Source organism: Sander lucioperca, chromosome 6 (assembly GCF_008315115.2).
Source record: "Sander lucioperca isolate FBNREF2018 chromosome 6, SLUC_FBN_1.2, whole genome shotgun sequence".
NCBI lineage: Eukaryota > Metazoa > Chordata > Actinopteri > Perciformes > Percidae > Sander > Sander lucioperca.
The window spans coordinates 4,937,591-4,958,606 of record NC_050178.1 but is presented as its reverse complement, the minus strand read 5'-3'; the positions used below and the strand labels follow the sequence as shown (position 1 = coordinate 4,958,606).

At 39.3% G+C, this 21,016-nt stretch overlaps 1 protein-coding gene across 1 annotated transcript in view; it reads left to right on the top strand.

Moving 5' to 3' along the window:
• grm2b (glutamate receptor, metabotropic 2b) overlaps positions 1-21,016 on the top strand; it is a 32,037-nt gene that overhangs the window by 2,928 nt on the left and 8,093 nt on the right. The window contains exons 2-3 of the mRNA XM_031301479.2: positions 1,418-2,045; positions 16,016-16,853. Coding sequence (XP_031157339.1) covers positions 1,536-2,045; positions 16,016-16,853 — 1,348 coding nt within the window. The 5' untranslated portion in view covers positions 1,418-1,535. The remainder of the gene's footprint in view (positions 1-1,417; positions 2,046-16,015; positions 16,854-21,016) is intronic.

The window sequence follows — 21,016 nt, the reverse complement described above, 5'->3', positions numbered from 1 at the left end:
ATCTCCTGGACCTCAAGCCTCACTTCGGCCTAGTTTGCATAGCCCTGCCTAATTGGCTGTTCCTTATTGCACCATTAATTCCTTCTGTGACCTAGTCTTTACAACCATATAACCCCCATCTGCTCCAGCAGACAGCACAGAGGAGCAATTAGACTCTTAATGTTGAACCCTTCAAGTTACATTCTAACCTTGGTTCTAATAATAGGGCAAAATGTGGCGTAGCAATATCAAACACCTGCACCTACACTGTCCAAGACACACAACAGGACACACGCACACACATGCGCACACGCACACACACACACACACACACACACACACACACACACACACACACACACACACACACACACACACACACACACATATTCTATGATAAAGATGAGTTAATAATAGTCCCGAAAATACTAAGTTATGAGTCATTCAAAGTCCATCGTCTCTTTGTAAAGGTTGCTTAAATCAACTTGTTTACTGAATTTGTGTGTGTTTGATGAATGACTGTTTGAAAGAAACACGATTGGTTTCCTCTCTCTGAGAGCACTGTGATTGAGGCAGCCCACCTCCCTAATCAGACATAACAACTCCTGGTGAGGCCTAAACCTGAAACCTCCACATTATAGGAATCTATATTAGCATACATGTCTCACTGCCCACTTTCCTGCAATCCAACCCTTATTTTTTACCCACCGTTTCCATGGCAACCCCAGCCATTGAGGAGAACCGCCATCTATGTGATATCTCGGTTGTAAGCTTGGAAATAACGCTTCACTTGAAAGGTGCCTTAAATATCAATAAATGTTTAATGTGGTCACTCTGCAGAGTTTGTCTTTCAGATAACTAAGTGATTATATTTCACAGTGAAATCACAGAGCGCCTGGCTGAAATAATCTCTACTTCTTTTTCACTTCAAAAAGTAACTCATAATATTCAAAGCCCAATTTCAGCCTCCTGACAAAACAGTCCTGGGTTTAGACTGTCCAATATCATTATTTTCCTGTAACATTTCTATAAATCTAAGAAAACAGTAAAGAACCACTTGCAAGGAAAGTTTTGAAGCTTGTATACTGCTGTATACCTTAAGTGTGACTGTTTCATATGTTTGAATAACCTGGTGGATGAAAAGCTGAAAGAAACTAATGAAAGCTGTCAGTGGGTGTCAGCAATGCACATTTTGAGATATATGGTCATGTTGTTACTCTGTTAATAGTTCTGTTTCATTCCTCATTGCAGTAATTAAATTGTATTTTCTTCCCATGGATGCTGTTAAAACTGAAAAGAAAGAAAGAAAATAGATAGCTAGATAGATGGATAGATAGATGGATAGATAGATAGATAGATAGATAGATAGATAGATAGAAAGTCATATTCACTTCATGCTTGATTAACTTGGTAATTAGCTTTTCTTTCATTCACTCAGGAAATATCAAACATGCTGCACCCACTGAAAGAAGACTTAAAAGTGAGCTGCCTCCAGACGCTGTAAACCCCTGCTCCTTTGTACTTCAGCCAGCTGAACCCTGCTACCTGATCCTGCCATGCTGAGTGTAGTGCTATGCCCCAGGTCGTTGGCCAATTTGGCCCATTATTGGCCTCTCCACATGCTCCTGCTGGAGCTGCTGATATCAGGGGTCCTGCCCAACATCTCCAGATTACCACCTCCGGCCAAACATGAGATCATCATGGAAGGGGACTTGGTGATTGGGGGCCTGTTCCCAGTGCACCAAAAAGGTGATGGGATGGAGGACTGTGGTAAGATCAACGAGGCGAGGGGGATCCAGAGACTGGAAGCCATGCTGCTGGCACTTGATGAGATTAACTCCAGCGAGCACATCCTTCCTGGACTCCAGCTGGGGGCCCACATCCTGGACAGCTGCTCGAAGGACACTTATGCTCTGGAGCAGTCTCTAGATTTTGTCAGGGCCTCCCTCACCAAGGTGCATGATCCAGGCTTTATCTGCCCAGATGGCTCCAGACCCGTCCAAAACGAGGTTCCACTCGCCATCTCTGGGGTCATCGGAGGATCCTATAGTGACGTTTCAATTCAGGTAAATGAGCAAATAAATTTATCTTACAAGCCATAACCACAACATTTCCCTCACCTGAAGTAGTTTCGATGCACAGATTCGGCAGAAAGCAAGACTTTAAAAAACCTTGGCATTAGACATCAAGATTTTTTTTTTTAACAATGATTGTAAATCCAGGGTTTTGCAGAATCCAATAGTCACTTTCTTGTCTAGCAGCAGAATTTGGTTTAGCTTAATATTCCTGTTTCATACACATACACTGTTTCCACCTTGTAGTAAAATCCGACCAAACACTTTAAGGATGCATTGAGATCCAATCACTAAAACTGCATGGTGGTGGAGGTAGTCTGAGCTGCATGTGTCCACATTCTTATAGCAAGGAGAACAGGAATGCTTACTGGTAGCTGAACATGCTAAGGCTTTTAAAAACATCTTTCTCTTGCACAAGTCCCGCTGCCCATCAGTAGACATCCTTATGTTGGCACACAGACAGACTGTAGGCAGCGCTTTTTCAATTCATCGCATGTTTCCAATGTAAAATTTATGTGAGAGTAACAACATGACATTTATAAACACACACAACCAGGATATGTAAACGGAAATGATATACGCATTTATTTGCATATGGGGCGGAGAAGTGAGATCCGATCAGAAGTGGTCACTAAGGACGCATTTGGAGACACATTCTGGGGGAACACACATACCTTGAGCTGTCCACTTGTGAGCCGATCACTGAGATCTAATTTTAAAACTAGGTCAGAGCGGGGCCATTTATAACGTACTCACCAAACCAAAGTCCTAATGTTTCATCTGCATATTTACTCCTAACATTAATTTGCATTTTCTTTATTTTTATTTTTTTGTAATTACAGAATTCCTGCAACTATTTCAATGATTTTGTAATTTAAAGTATTTCATAAATATTTTGCAACTTGAAGAACTTTAATACCTCACAGAAAGTCCACACTTAATTCATTAAATTATTCCTTCATCCAGTGTTTCATTACGGTTTCATTAAGGACTGAACTACGGCTTAAATAAGAATCCACCTGGGATCTGTTTGAAGCATCAACATTCACAGAGACATACATCATTTTGTCAGCGACTTCATTTACGCCTAGCAAAGAAAACTGACCTTTCACACACACACACACACACACACACACACACACACACACACACACACACACACACACACACACACACACGTATGAAAGTTTGCTAGAGGCGATGCATCTGAGCATAATTAATTCATTCTGATTGCCCCCACACGCCATAATTACCATGATGCACTGAGTGTTGGCGAAACAAATTGTGTAGGTATAATTTGGTTACACTTTCCATTAACTCTCCATTAAGTTCACAACACATGTATTATATTACACACACACACACACACACACACACACACACACACACACACACACACACACACACACAGATTAAGCTCTATCTTTTAATTTGTAGCAACGCTTTGGAACAGTAAACTATATGCATATAAATAAAGAATGTATTAGCAGTGTAGCACATAGCCGTACCTAATTCTTTAGTCACATAAACTTAATTTCCTTTCAGATAATGAGTTCAGTTCACATTACAGTGAACCATGTTTTTTATGCTTGTACCTGTGGCGATTGGTTGACTATAGCTAATAAAAATTCATTTATTCAAACCATATTACATTTTAACTCAAAAGATGTTACAATGATGCTGATTTACCTGATCTGGCAAAAACACCATTGTTATTCTGCCTAATATATCTGAATAGGTAAAGCAAAGTATTATATTTTCTACATTCTTTGATATTTTAGAATCGTCTTCTATTTGACAAAATGGTAGGATTTGGTATAAATTGTTGTGTCTATACAGTACAATGGTGTTTTTCCACCAAAGGTTTGTCAATTTCACAAAAATGTATTTGGTTTCTGCAGTGCTACACACCCAGCTCTAAGGAAACAGAGTGGCTTGTTTAAATCCTACAATTTCATCACACCACATACAGTATGAGTAATGTTGGAAATTGACTGTTTTGAGTCAAAAAAATAAAATTGAATATTTTATATTACCCCTGGAACTCCTGATGACTGAAGTAGTAGTGTTTACACTTAGGCTGCATAAACACTGCTTATGAATAAGCAGTGTTTATGCAGCCTAAGTGTAAACGCTACTGTATGAAGATGGCATTATAAGTATAGCTGTTGAAAATGTTCAGTTAAGGAATGCATTTCAAATCACTAATGCAAAAACATATAATGATGCTGATGAATGGATTATAGTGTCCAGAGAGATTGAGAATGTATTGACCAGCTAAGCCCACACAGCGGGATGGAGTTTAGGGTGGTGAAATGTATTTTAATCCATTAATAACATGTGAAACAATAACAAAGCATAAAAGAGAAGTTGGTCCCAATTAACCCAAATAGAAAACAATATGACACAAGTTCAAAAACCACAGATGGATAGGCTGAAGCCACAGCTTATTATTTCTATGCACTTCTTACAATGCTCTCAGGCATTAGGTCCTATTAAGTCCTTGTTTCACACTAATGCTGAAACATAGTTATTTAGACACTTTATACTTGGTAATCAGTTTGCAGTGTGCTATGACTTTTTAGTTCTCACTACAACAATTCACCCATGTACTGTAGCTCAAATACACTTTCTTGTTTGTTTTTTGTTTTCCTTAAACATTCACATTTCTTTTAAATCTTATCGCTAGCTCTAATTTTAAAGGACTAGTTCTGTGAAATCCTTATTTGCCAAAGAGAGTTAAATAAGAAGATGGATACCACACATGTGCTTCTCTGTTAAATATGAGCTACAGCCTCACAGAAATACATGAAATGACCACGACTTCTTAACACTGCATTACGTGGCGGTTTAGGTTTAGAAACAATTTGGTCTAGGCAAAAAAACTTGGTTAGGTTCATGAAAGATCATGGTTTGGGGTAAAATAAGTATGTTACATATAGAAGTTAAGTATGTTACGTAGGCTACATGACGTAAATTAAGTATGTTACGTATTTTAACTTAGTCAATGTTTACTTTTGGTTTCACACAGGACACAAACAGCAGTCTCCTGGGTGAAAGTACCTTGTTTGTTTGACCTGTCCATCCACCCTGTCCTTCTCCCATGTGGACAGGGCCGTGTTAAACCACAAGCACGTAATTTTAACACACTACGTGTTTGCCACGCAATGCCGTGTTAATAGGTTGTAATAATTTCACATAGCAGATTTCTGTGAGATCAGGCTGCAGGAGACAGCTGAGTTTAGCATGAATACTGGAATAACTGGGAAACAGCTACCCTGGCTCAGTCCAAAAGTTAAAAATATGTTTATTACTAATTCACACATTTTTATCTTGTTTGTTTAATCATAATCATATATAAGAGTAGTATTGATCTTCTTCTCAACTTACTCTTGGAAAGAAAGCAAATATGTTTTTTTCCCCAAAATGTGAAACTACTCCTTTGAACATTTTAAAACATAGCTTCTGTAAAGACTTGTAAAGACCAAACCTTTTATAATTCTGGAGTATGCAAATTGGAGTTGTATTTGATTTAAAATACCACATATCTCTTCACAGTAAGTAATATATGGAAATCACTAATTGTTAGAATAGGTTGAACATTGACGCCTCTTCTACTGTGATTCCCTTGTTAATATCTGCTAAAACAATGTTGAATATGATCCAACCTTAGAGACTTGCCATGAGTCTGTAGTGATGAGTCTGTAGTGATGAATCTGTAGTGATGAATGTTTCATGTCAGCATGTTGAAGCTGAATGGAGAGTACATTAGTAGACAGAACAGTCAGACAGACTGGACAGGAGATGTCCACCTTACCATCATTCAAAGCCACCTATAAACTCTGGGCTTTTCCACTTAGAATGAAGTGGATAATATAGATCTTCTCCTCCTGTAACGTTGATGATGCTTTGACAAAAGAACAGCATGTTTTTAAGAAGCATGAAAAGGACTGTGTGTGTGTCTCCCTGTGAATAAGTCTTCAGCGACCACACAGTCACAAAAAGGATCTCACTGCTTTTGAGATTGAATTTGAATACATACCTCTACTGTCACTACACTCAACAGCCTCTTTGTTAGCACCCTTAACTTCCATTGGGCGCTATAATGAATCGAGCTGTGAGAGCGCAGAGAAGCCCATGGTGGGAGTTTTTTGAGAGGTCACTGATTTACACAGTCCCTATTTATCCCAGAAAAGCACTTTGTGGGGATGAAGAGTGTTATAAAACTGAGCAGGACAAGTGCCAGGGATGGTCGCAGGGAACTTTAAAAAAAAAGCTGCTTTTCCCATCTGTGGGGTGCGTCTCCATTGGCTGGCAGGGACGTGTCCACCTGCGTGTGGAGAGGAGGCTGACACTGCCTGTGACAGGGGCCAAGGATGAGATGTGGGAAAGATGGTGGGAGACGAGCCAGTTTCTCCTCAGCCTTCTTAATTAGCCGAGCAATATTCAAGAGACTTTCATCATCTTCTTGCTTATCCTGGTGTATGTTGTCGTCCCTGTAGTCTTCTCATTTTGTGAAAACGGTCTTTTATGTCATATGGGATGTCAGCTGTATAGAATCGACCATAATGACTCAGTTCTAACAGCCTACACGTTTGACAGTTATAAATTTCATCAAGCCAAATAGAGCCATGATGAGAAAAAAAAGAACAATGAAACCATTATGAACTATTCCCACACATTTTCCTGCAAAAATAACATTAACAAAGATGTGTATCTTCAAATTCACAAGCCACAACACGTTCACACTTACACAGTCAAAAAGCTGAAATCTGCTAAGAGGCATAATCACAATTTTGTCTTTAACATGGACGATATGCAAATGACTTTTAGTACAATCCACACTGAAACTCTTGCACACATCCTTAAATAATTTAACAAACATGCACACAAAGAATAAATGTTTATTAAGTATATTTGTAGTAATAATTACTAAAGAACTATGGAATTGTTGCAGGACAGCCTATCTCCATGTAATATTGCACTACTGTATGAGCCATTCTTTCCTCAGATGATAGTTATTGAGACTTGAGTATCCACAAAATGTAATATCCTAAGATGTCCAAAAACAACAACTAAATCCTTTAAGACCATTAACAAACTCTGTAAAACCACTGCTGAAGCTGCAGGGAAGGTCTACAAGTCAACAATTTCAGGTCATAAGAGTTCATATCTTTCCTGCCATATATTGATGTTTAATATTTTTGGTTTGCAGTGGTTTATTAAGTCTGTTTATGTGTCGTGCAGAGGAACTGGAGAGGGCTCTATCTTTATTGTGTTTCTGGTGGAAAAAAAACCCTGCTTTGGTGTTAACTTCAAAAGGGTCTTGTTTATCATGTGATATTATATCTGAATTCCTCGCTCCCCTCCTCTCCTAGAGACTGTTGTTTTTGAACTGGAAATGTTTTGCACATTCGGAAAACACAGCTCAGCTCCCTAATTAGCACATCAGAATGTCATTCAAAGTGAAGGAAAACACTGTAATGACTCTGAAAGGTCGGTTAGAGTCAGGACCCCACACGGTCAATGATATTGCTAGCCTATTGATTTCCAGATGCACATCCCTTCATCTTGTCTGTCTATAGAGCTGTTGTCTTTTTCACACGGTATCACACGAATAAATTATCAGTCTTTTTGCTCAGAACCTGTGGCTGTTATTTAGAACAGTGTGTGACAGGATCACTGCACACCAGTCTCAATAACGGTGAAAAATTACTGGACTTTTCAAATTTATTTCACAAGTGCTAGAGGCTAGAAGTGATATTTCAAAGCTTCAAGCTAAGCAGATGATAAAGAGGAACATTTTTCTCAGATGTATCCTTGTACTTGAGAGTGGTTCGAAAGGTCGCTCTTGTGGTGAGCATTGTTTTTGCTGGTGGGAGGAAATAATAGATGTAAGTTTAATGTGAAGAATTGTCTTCGCCTGAAATAGCGCATGCAAGCAGATCAAGACATTTCCTTCTGTTGCTGCGTTCCCACCTATGAGCTCTAATATCAGGTCGCAGCTCTGACCCACAGACATGAACATATGAAGTATGATCCTATGTATGAAACAAATCTGTTTATGTGCGTGTGCTGCTTTGAATATCTCAATGCAGCAGACACACACAATCTCATTTGTTTGGGCTTTTGTTGTATGTGTGCATCTATGTTTGTGTGTGTGGGTGTCTGCAAATGCAGCACACATTGAGTTTACTTGCAAATAAATGTGCTATGCCTTGCCTTCAGCAAACAGTACCTCACATGAGAGTTTTATCATTGCCCATTTTTTCAAATCAAAACATAATGTCCATTGTGTTAACCCTGTCTTATATAAATTAGGTTTTCTTTTCTCATTTACAAGATCAAGTTTTCCATGTTTTCACTATTCACTTTATGTGTACTTAAACGTATCTTATTAAAACAAACTTATCTTGTCATAACATAAGTTGTTTGTTATAACAAAAAACTTCCATATGGCGTTATAGTCCTTTAATACGAAAAGATGAGAGATTGTAGTCTACAAAAAAGCATTGTTATGACATGAAAAGTTTGTCATAGCACCAAGACACTGCCATAAATTATTTGCTGTTGCAAATTAGTCTTATATGAATGTAATTTCTATGAGACAGGGTTAATTGTGTATTTCCATGAAAACAACAAAAAAAAACAAATAGTATAGCAATAGTAATAGCAGTAGTAGTAGCAGTAGCAGTAGCAGTAGCAGTAGTAGTAGTAGCACTAGCAGTAGCAGTAGCAGTAGTAGTAGCAGTAGCAGTAGTAGTAAACATCAGCATTTGAACTAATTGTTAGACATTTTGGGAAATACACGGTTATTTGATTTCTTTTCAAGAGCTGGATTAGCCGGGTGCAGGGTCCAGGAGTATGTATGTATGTACATGATTAAATTGATAGCTGTTGGGATATGTTCAAAGGCATGAACACGATGTAGAATCAAGAAGCAGTTGTCATTCTCTCTCTCTCTCATATGGCCTAGAAGGACAATTGATGGAGTTAGTTGAGGACAAATAATGTATATAAAAAAAGATTACACCTATTTACATCCTGTTTAAAACTTAGGCTGGCAGGATACACCAAAGCTGCTTCAAATACAAAAATAATCGTCATCAGCTGTAGGACAGATGGGCAGCTGATCCAGCAGATATGATAAAATGGCAGAGACTGTTGTCTCAGTCTATTGCTATGGTTTTTTCCTCTACTGGCAGTGAGATGAACAGAAGATATACTTGGAGCAGAGATATCAGTTGGCAAAAACAAATGCAAACAAGTGATTGTATTAGAGGTGTGCAGCATTGTGAAGGTGTTGATCCTGTTTCTAATTTAAAAGAATTAGCCTCGGATGGAGATAGGCACCACAATCATAGTGAAGAGATTCATACTTGGTGATTGGGTTTGCCTCAAATTGTCTAAGAGAGAACACACTATGGGCACAGAAAAGGCATCTTTAGTTTAAGACGTTTGTGTTGCATGTTTAATTAAGTCACACTGGTGTTCCATGGTGTACTGGTGTTTCTTATATTGCATGCCACTTATGCTAGTAATCATGTTTAAATGATTTTCTCAACATGCTATCTTGGAATTATCAGGTATGGATTCTTATATCTTCATTGGGACTGATACCACTTCAGATAGACAGGCATAGATTTTAAAGTGCTCATATTATGCTTTTGGGCTTTTTCCCTTTCCTTTATCGTGTTATATATCTTTTTTGTGCATGTAATAGGTTTAATAAGTGAAAAAGCCCAAAGTCCACCCCAAAGGGACTTACCATCTCTAACAGAAAACACTGTTCACAAACTGCTCCAAACAGCTCCTCCTTGCTGCATTTTTGTGTGATTTCCGTTCTACAGGAATAATTTCTCATCTTCAGAAATTGTACTAGATTATTCTCAAATTAGACCTAACCCAAGTTTGGCACAGACAATTGGGGCTGCTGTTTGTACAACATCTGTTTTTCTTTTTGGAATTTGATTGCATTTTGACTGCACTGAGAAGAAACATTGTTTAAAAAGATTGTTAAAGGTCCAGTGTGTGACGTGTTTAGTTGTTCATTATCAAAATCTGTGTTGCCCGTTCACAAACTTGTCCTTTTTCATGAATATTTACCACCACCATCAATTCCAAGTATTCCTTTTGGCTTGAAATTTTACATTTGCATTCGCATGAACTGGGGTAGACGCTCCATATTCATGCGCCATCTTGAAATACGTTAGCCGGTAAGGGACATACAGGACATACTGCTCCACCTTTCACATTTTCGCTGTCACATGATAAACTCACAGGTGCTGCTAATGCTGCTAATGGGTATCGTAGCTTCCCGGCCCCGGCAAGTTTGAAGAAGGAAACATGGAGGACCACACATATTCAAAATCCAAATTTCAGGAACAGGAGCCTTCTTCTTCCCCCAGAAAAAGAAAAAGGATATTGAAAAGAGCAAGAGACCGGTTTTTTGAAGCGTGAAGGCTAACGTAGCTGTAATACGTACTTTGAACTGCGTGGTGCGAGAGAGTTCATTGCGATATATGATCTCAACGCTAGATGGGAGAAATTCCTACACATTGGACCTTTAAATTAGTTCAACTCCATATTAACCACTGTGTACCTAAATAAATATGTCTTCATCTACCATATTAAATCATATCATCAATAAACACATTACCTAACGGTGTTGGTCAATGTTACTTGCTTACATGTGATTAAACGTGCACTCCTATGATTCACACAGGACATTTATTTAGTAACCAATGTTTTGTTGTTAATTCCAACAGTCACATTCAATTAAAATACATTATACCAAACTTAGTAAGGATGTGCATCAAATCCATTATGCATAGCATGTATTTCTGGAACTTCAGTAAATGGCAGGGCTAGCACTCTACATCCTGAAGTTTCACTCTGCATGCCATCTACTGTATCCACTGCAGGGCTTAGCTTGACATGGACCTTAGGGACATACACATGGACTTTTCATGTTGAAAAACATCATGACAGACACATGAGTAAGAGACTGCCCATGCAGCTGTCTCATCAATGCCTGGAATCCCATAATACTGCTCCTCACGATGCATCTTATACACATCATACCAAGCACTAACTTTAAACTCAGATAGCTTATGGATTCATACGTCTAAAGGGGAGGAGGAGCTTTAAAATGTTATTTGCATGCAGTGTTTTTTTAATCAATTTTGTTATGATATCGACTAAACAGATACCAGAAACATACCATATTTATTAGTTTGTTCCAAAGCTAGACACCAGTACTAATATACTCTCACGTTCCCAGCTTACCTGTATCCTTTGTCCTTGAAATATCAGCGCTCACTGCAGTCCACCTTCTTTGACATGTTTAATTACTTTAAAGTATTACTTACTCAGTTATTGCAGTAGATTCACAGGAAAGTGCTACCACATAGTGTGAGATGACTGTAGACCTAAACACAGCACGCTGTAAACATTAAGCACACAATATTGTTCACGGGCTGTCATTTAATACATTTGTTGGAAGCTTGTGTTCACAAAGGGAACATAAAGAAGTATAAAAGTGATACTAAAAGTGAGGGAGAGGGGACCAAATATGATTCTCAAGTGTTTTCTTGTTGGCATGAATAAATGCAATTCTTTGTTTAAATATCCCCTTCAGGCAGGTTTTAGAACATTGAAAAAACTCTGCTTTGAATAATAATTTGTGTCAAGTATGTTTTCTCCACAAAATACGTGACATTTCTTAAAACTACATCTACTACTTCTCCCTCATTGAAAAATCCTGAATCTAAGAATATGCACATTTTCTTCATTTAGAAAGTTGATCTGCTGGACACAAGACTACTTCCCTTAAAATTCTAGTCTCATTGTATGTTCACCAGCTGCAAACTGGACCTCGATTGGTTTACAAGTTAGTTGTGATGTCACAAATACTGCTCTGACATTACACATCAGATTTAAGGTGAGTACAGAGAAACTTTCCCCCTTCGGCAGGTGAATATGAAAACAGCCTTCTAGTGTAAAACTGCACATAAATCATTCTGTATAGGATCTTAGGCAAGGCAAGTTTATTTATATAGCACCTTTCGACAACAAGGCAATTCAAAGTGCATTGCATAAAACATAAAAGGCATTAAGACAATATATAAGAGAAACGCAAGACAATAGTAAAAGACGCATAATAATAATAGAATAATAAACTACAACAGATTAAATGAAAGAAAATAATTTACAGAACATAATTACAGTTACAGTTACAGTGCAGTGCGAGATATGAATAAATAGTCCTAAATGTAATTTAATAAAAGGCAGTTAAATCACATTCAGAAAACCAGCAATTTAATTTCTGTCTACTGTGAAATCTGAACAAACTGGCTCTACACACAGAGTCTCTCGTCAACATTAATGTTGGCAGTATGAAGAATATGACATAAGCTGCAATACAGTAATACCTATACATGAATTCACACTTAATGTGAATGAATGAATTAAAACCTAATTGAATATTGAATATGTTTAGTCCAGGACTAGACGTTTAGTCCCTGCCTGCCAAGCAAGCCTTGACACATGATGTCATATGGTATTTGTGCAGTAGCATTCATTTTTGTGTAAAATATCATGCAATTAATGCATATAATAGGGCATATCTAAATTACTTCAAAGTTTGGGTTTAAAGGAACACTGAAGGGAGCGAGACATACATAGTATTATAGAAAACAATCAATGTTTCACTAATGAACCTAGTAAATAATAGAACCAAAACAATACCTTAACTGCAAATGTACTGCCATAATCATTGTGATATATTAGATATAACGTCTAATGCTAATAAAGTCATTAATCTAATGAATGCAATGATTTGCAAATACTGCAATTCTTTGTCCATATTTGTGGATACTTGTCCTCACAGAACAAAAGGGCACTATTCAGATGATTTATACATCTTAAAATAGTAATAATTTAAAAAAGGATTACTTTATTATATAAAAATATATGCAAGAGTGTGCCTTCAAATCTAATCGGACCTTCGTATACAGGGAAGCTGTGGTGTGAATCTGTCGTATTATTTTTTAGATACTGTGGTCCAAGATACGGTATGCCACATTTGGGGACCTCTTTTGGATTTTAAACCAGTGGACCGTGAAGAGCACCTAATTGGTGCCTCCCCATACTGCAGTGGTGATCCAAACAAGCTAAACTGGGCTCTAGAGTCTAGAGTTCTAGGTATGTGTTATGATAAAGGTTAGTGTAAGTCTTGAATAAGTTAGTGTCAGTCAAAGTCAACGTTCCTTGCACACTTTACCATCTACAGTGGCAGGACTTAATTAAGAAATGAAATGCAAGTTTGGAGTTTGTGGAGTCTCAAGCAATGAGAGCACATTTACAGTATAATACCCCTGAGCCACTAGGCTACTGTGATTGTGTTCTTATCTGACTTGTTGATGGAGAGAGCGAGAGAGAAACACCACACGAGGACGAACAGACGGTTACTGTCACACACTCCAGTAACGTCCTGAAAGGTGCGCTGTCAAGCTTCTCCAAGAATCTATTGATGAAGGCCAACTGCCTGTCTGAAAATCCTGCAAGAGGAATTATGACTATGCAAGTGTGACTGACTGACTCAGTGTGGCTGCTCGTATATTATAGTAATATAATATACTGTAGCCTATATATCCCAGGCAACATAATGAATCAGTAAATGCAGGTTTCCTATACATGAACAACAGAAATCAAGTCTCTCAGTGGGTAATTTGATGAGACCTCTGCCCTCTATTCTGCTATTAACAGTGGAGTGGACTACTGCAGGGTGTGGTGTGCTTGTCTAAATACATCATATTTACTCCATTCATGCCCTCAAGAACTTGTAGTGTGCCTGTGTTTTCCCCTGGCTCTTGTCTTTGGGGTATTTTAGCATAAGGCGCATGGCTGCTTGCAGATCAGGGTTAATGTCAGTAATTTCTGAGGCAAAACAGAGTGTGTTTGCATTGTTTATTCAATGCCAAGTAGTCTCCTCTGTTTGTCTCAGTCCAGTAATGTATGCCTAGAAATGCTTCTCTTTATATTAATGCTAGCCATAGCAATGAAAAAGTGAATGTGTCAGGAGAGAATTGTACGATGAGAAAGCAATGCAAGAAAACTCTTGAAGGAAGCTGCTTTGTGAGGTTGTAACTTATACTTTAGGCACAGCGGTTCTTTATGGTTCTTTGAGCTAAATGCTAACGTTAGCATGCTAAATCTTAGTTTAACAGTTGAATAAGGTATAGTAATAAAGGAAATTTTGTTTTCCTTTATTACAAAATTATTTTATTATCTGTTTTTGAATGTGATTTTTCTAGTTAATATTTTTAAAATATTGTGTTATATTTTTCTTGTTAGATTATACTCCGTATTGTTTGTAATTTAAAGAAATAGCATTTGTAAACTGAATGTTGAACTTTGCTAATCAATGTTTAAAAAGTTTAGCGTTAACTTGCTAACACTTGCAATTTAGCAAATACAGGTGAAGCTGATACAAATCATTAGTTTGTTCATAAAACAAGATAAATAAGAAGACAAATTATAATAATAAGACAAATAAAAACATTTACCTGCTGGTGGCGCTAGATTAAAAGTCAGCAGATCACCAAAGTTATTAAAATTCACCTTTAGGTGGGACATAAATGTGTGTACCACATCTAACCAATCGTTTTTTTAGATATTTCAGTCTGGACCAAAGTGATTGATTGACTAACTGACCGACATAGCGGCTTTGGCATCCCTAGAGTCATGGTGCAAGCATGACTAAAAAAAGATTGTTGAGTAACATGTTCAGGGCATGCACCAAATGCAAAAACTTTTGATCCAAGTGCACATACAGCATAAAACACTTGTGATATATAATATCACAGAAAAGATATGAGAATGCTGTAACAGAGCACGATACTTTTAATAACACTTAGTGTAAGTGTGGAAGGTTTCAATTACATCCATTGGGATGCCATGTTTGGGAAGTGTCCAGGCAAACAATGATGCCTAAGGGAGGGTGTAGTCATATTAAAGCTCATGGGTATTCACTAATCACCACTGCGTCTCATGAGGAATCCTACAAAATGCCAGGTTTTCACCAGCTCTCTATTATAGTTGGCTCCGTAATGCTTTGTGGGAAAATAATTGCCCTGATTTCATGTTACTCTGACAATCATTTCAGCAGGTTTGTGTCCAACATGGATGCCTCGCTGAGTTTTCGGTTTATAGATTATCATCCTGCCTTGTTCAACTCAGCACCACCAACTAGCATCTCCGCAAGAAAAATCATTATACTTGTCTGGGTGAGGTGGGCATCATATCTGGCAGAAACTGTCAGAATGGCTTTAAAAAACACAAAAATACTTATCTCTGCGCCATTGTTGTTGTTATCTAGCACTCTCTGTGAAGGGATTTGTGGCACTGGCTGCTGGTGATGTGGATCCCTGACAGAGTAAACAGTTTGAGATAGAGGGACATTGAATTGTCGCTGTTTCCGCTGCCAGTCTCTGCCTCAGAGCTGAAGCACATCAGACAGCAGCTCTACCTTTTCATGGCTCCATTTCACCTACAAACCAGATGGATATCTATAAACTGAAAAGCAAAAAGCTTAACAAGATTTGAAATGTAGCAGCATTTTGTTGAAGAAGTCAATTTGAAAGACAGTACAAACAGTAAATTCTGAGATTATGAATTTCATCAAGAGAGATAATATGACTTTACCACAAGAATGTTGTAACATTGAACAATTTTTATGCTTGCCATCTGCACAAGCAATTGCAACTGTATCACTCTAGATCTATTAAATTGGCTATAATCGATATTTTTAGAACAATGGATAAAATGACCTGTGTAATGTGACAGTATTGTATACGTATTGATGAACCCACAGATAAGTATTGTGTCATTCTATACTATGACACTACGTATATCCAATAAAAGTGACCTAATGAAATATTTCCCTCCTCTTTGTGCAGGTGGCCAACCTCCTGCGATTGTTCCAGATCCCTCAGATCAGCTATGCCTCCACCAGTTCAAAGCTCAGCGATAAAACCCGCTATGACTACTTCGCCCGCACTGTCCCCCCTGACTTCTACCAAGCCAAGGCCATTGCCGAAATCCTGCGTTTCTTCAACTGGACCTACGTGTCAACAGTAGCGTCAGAGGGCGACTATGGTGAGACCGGCATTGATGCCTTCCAGCAGGAGGCCCGCACTCGCCAAATCTGCATCGCCACTTCAGCCAAGGTGAGCCGCTCCATGAACCGCCAGGGCTACGATAATGTGATCCGCGCTCTGCAACAGAAGTCCAACGCCAAGGTGGTCATCGTGTTCGCCCGCAGTGAAGATGCCCGTGAGCTGCTGGTGGCTGCTGCTCGCATGAACGCCACCTTCACCTGGGTGGCCAGCGATGGATGGGGAGCACAGGAGAGTGTGGTGAGGGGAAGCGAGACGGCAGCAGACAGGGCTTTCACGATCGAGCTGGCCTCCTATCCAATTAGAGAGTTTGAAGACTACTTCACCAAGCTCAACCCATACACCAACACAAGGAACCCGTGGTTTAAAGAGTTCTGGGAGCACCGCTTTGGCTGTAGCCTCCAGGAACCTGGCTGCAGTGAACACAGCCTACGAGATGGAACCTTTGAGCAGGAGTCCAAGATCATGTTTGTGGTAAATGCAGTCTATGCCATGGCCTATGCTCTACACAACATGAGGCAAGCTGTATGCTCTAACACATCCAAAGTCTGTGATGCCATGAAACCAGGTAATGGCAAAAGGTTCTATAAGGAGTTCATCTTGAAGACCAAGTTTGAAGGTAAGCATAGCAGCAATGAAAGCGAACACAGACAACAGGTTTCCCTGAAAAAAAGAATGCTTGTGTTATATGTGAGTTTTTCATGTGAAATAGTTTTTAAATAGCTGAGAATGGGATTAAGTTCATTGTGAACGTTTTAATGTAAAGCCAACGGGGGTCGCAAATATGCATGGCACTGGATTAAAACATCAAATGGTTTCCTCTGCAGCACTGAAAAGGGCTTTGTAATTATTCAGTTCGAAAATATAATACATGAATTAGCATGGAGGAATCAGTGGGAGGGAAACCAATCAATCAATTCTCAATATCAATTCAATTCAATTCAATTTTATTTATAGTATCAAATCATAACAAGAGTTATCTCGAGACACTTTACAGATAGAGTAGGTCTAGACCAAACTCTGTACTTTACGAAGCCCCAACTATTACAGTGGTTGCCTCAAGAGCAAGCATTAGCAGTAGCTATTGCGACAGTGGCAAGGAAAAACTCCCTTTTTTGTTAGGAAGAAACCTCGGACAGACCCAGACTCTTGGTAGGCGGTGTCTGACGGCACCAGTTGGGGAAGTGGTGAATGGTGGCAATAATAGTCATAATAAAGATAGTGAAACAGTGATCACAATGGTAGTCATAGTAGTTCATGTCATAGTAGGGCACAGCAGGGCGTTACGGGGTGTAGTGTGGCACAGCAGCCTGGGTGGACGCGGTTGGACGCGGCAGGACGCAGTCGGACACTGCGGGGAAACGTAGAGCGTAGCAGGGTGTAGTAAGTCCATAGCGTCAGCTGCACCCAGGACCCCGGTGTAGGTGCCACCCAATTCCAAGGCGATGTTCTGGGTGAAGAAGAAGCAAAGGGACTCCGGGGAGAAAACTCCCCAGAGCTAGGTTAGTAACAGGCATTTCTGGGACTAAGATGCACACAAAAGGAGACAAGTGAAAAGAGAGAAGAGGGAGCGGCTCATTGTGTCCTTGGAAGGAGCTTCCCACAGCAGTCTAGAGTTATAATAGCATAACTAAGAGAGGCAGGCTAAAGAGAGGGGCCCTGGACCGGGCTCGTACTCTCTCCTGCCGGAACGGGCTTGTACTTCCTGCCTCCCTCTACTCTACTCTACTATGCTGCAACTCCTCACTCCCTAACTATAAGCTTTATCAAAGATGATGGTTTTCAGTTTATTCTTAAATGTGGCGACGGTGTCAGCCCCCCGAACCCAAGTTGGGAGCTGGTTCCACAGGAGAGGAGCCTGGTAGCTGAAGGCTCTGGCTCCCATTCTACTTTTAGAGACTCTAGGAACCACAAGTAGCTCTGAGTTCTGGGAGCGCAGTGCTCTAGTGGGACAATAAGGTACTAAGAGCTCTTCTATGTATGATGGTGCTTGACCATTTAGTGCTTTGTAGGTCAGGAGAAGGATTTTAAATTCAATCCTGGATTTTACAGGAAGCCAATGCAGGGAAGCTAATACAGGAGAAATGTGATCTCTTTTGTTAGTTCTTGTCAGAACACGTGCTGCAGCATTCTGGATCAGCTGGAGGGTCTTGAGGGACTTATTTGAGCAGCCTGATAGTAAAGAATTACAGTAGTCCAGCCGGGAAGTTACGAATGCATGGACTAGTTTTTCAGCATCATTTTGAGACAGGATGTTCCTGATTTTGGCAATGTTACGAAGATGGAAAAAGGCTGTTCTTGAGGTTTGTTTTAAGTGGGCGTTAAAGGATAGATCCTGGTCAAAAATGATTCCTAGATTTCTGACAGTAGTGCTGGAGGCCAGGGCAATACCATCTAGGGTAGCTATATATTTAGATAATGAAGTTCGGTGGTGCTTGGGTCCCAGCACAATAACTTCCGTTTTGTTTGAGTTTAACATCAGAAAATTGTGGGTCATCCAGGATTTTATATCTTTAATGCACGCTTGAAGTTTAGCTAACTGACCGCTTTCGTCTGGCTTAATTGACAGATATAATTGGGTGTCGTCTGCGTAACAGTGAAAGTTAATTGAGTGTTTCCTAATAATATTGCCTAGAGGAAGCATATATAAAGAGAATAGAATTGGTCCAAGCACTGAGCCTTGAGGAACGCCATGGCTAACTTTAGCGTATTTGGATGGTTTATCGTTAATATTAACAAATTGGGATCGCTCAGAAAAATAGGACTTAAACCAGCTTAGTGCGATTCCTTTAATGCCAACTAAATGTTCCAGTCTCTGTAAGAGGATGGTATGGTCAATAGTGTCGAATGCAGCACGATCTAATAAGACAAGTATGGAGACAAGTCCTTTGTCAGCAGCAGTTAGAAGGTCGTTAGTGATTTTCACCAGTGCCGTCTCTGTGCTATGATGCATTCTAAATCCTGACTGAAAGTCTTCAAATAGACTATTTCTATGCAGAAAGTCACACAATTGATTAGAGACTACCTTCTCAAGGATTTTGGAGAGAAACGGGAGGTTAGATATAGGTCTATAGTTGGCTAAGACCTCAGGGTCGAGGGTGGGTTTTTTCAGAATATCACAGCTACTTTAAAAGACTGCGGTACGTGACCCGTTAATAAGGACATATTGATCGTATCTAGTAATGTGGTATTGACCACGGGTAGTGCTTCTTTAAGTAGCCTCGTTGGAATGGGGTCTAAGAGACAGGTAGTTGGCTTAGCTGAAGAGACCCTTAACATTAATTGTTGGAGGTCTAAAGGATAAAAGCCGTCTAAATAAGTATCAGGTCTTATCGTTCTCTCTAGCCCTCCTGCGCCCAATGGTGAGCCGTTAGAAGCTGTGGGCAGAAGGTGATGAATTTTTTCTCTAATTGTTATAATTTTATCATTAAAAAAGGTCATGAAGTCATCACTGCTCAGAGCTATAGGAATAGATGGCTCAACAGAGCTATGACTCTTTGTCAGCCTGGCTACAGTGCTGAAAAGAAACCTTGGGTTGTTCTTATTTTCTTCTATTAGTATTGAGTAGTAGTCTGATCTGGCATTTCTGAGGGCCCTCCTATAATTTTTTAGACTATCTTGCCAATCCACACGAGATTCTTCCAGTTTGGTGGAACGCCATTTACTTTCAAGTTTTCGTGAGATTTGTTTTAATTTGCGAGTTTGGGAGTTATACCAAGGTGCTAGTTTCCTTTCCTTCATCATCTTCTTTTTGATAGGAGCAACCGAGTCTAAAGTAGTCCGTAGGCAGGCCGTAGCAGCGTCTACAAAGTTATCAAGTTGGGAGGGACTAAAGTTAACATAACAGTCCTCTGTTATATTAAGGCATGACATTGAGTTAAGTGCTGTTGGAATATCTTCCTTAAATTTAGCTATAGCACTGTCAGATAAGCATCTAGTGTAGAAACTTTTATTTAATTTTGTATAGTCTGGTAGTAGGAATTCGAAAGTTATTAAAAAATGGTCTGATAATAAAGGATTCTGCGGAAATACTATTAAATCGTCAATTTTGATGCCATATTCTAGCACAAGGTCGAGGGTGTGGTTAAAACAGTGCGTGGCCTGACTGAAACCAATAGAATCTAGCAGTGAATTGAAAGCAGTACTAAGGCTATTGCTGTCAATGTCCACATGGATATTAAAATCACCTACAATAAGTACTTTGTCTGATTGAAGGACTACGCATGATAAAAACTCTGAGAATTCAGATAAAAACTCAGAATATGGACCTGGTGCTCGGTAAACAACAACAAATATAATAGGCTGTACTGTTTTCCATGTTGGGTGTTGAAGATTAAGAACAAGGCTTTCAAACGAGTTATAATTTAGTTTAGGTTTAGGATTAATTAACAGGCTCGAGACAAATATGGCTGCAACTCCCCCTCCTCGGCCTGAGCCTCGTGGAATTTGGGTATTATTATGACTGGGAGGAGTGGCTTCGTTTAAACTAACATATTCGTCATGGCCCAGCCAGGTTTCGGTGAGGCAGAATAAATCAATGTGGTTATCTGATATCAATTTGTTTACCAATAATGCTTTCGATGACAGAGATCTAATATTTAATAGTCCACATTTGATTTTCCTATTCTGTTCTATCGTTGCAGTGGTTGTTTTAATTCCAATTAGGTTGTTTAGTATAGCACCTCTTTTGTTAGCGTTTGGTTTAAACGGTCTCAGTCGGGGGACAGACACGGTGGTTATGGGATTATGAATGGGTGATTGCTCTGAAGGGAGCACAGAGGG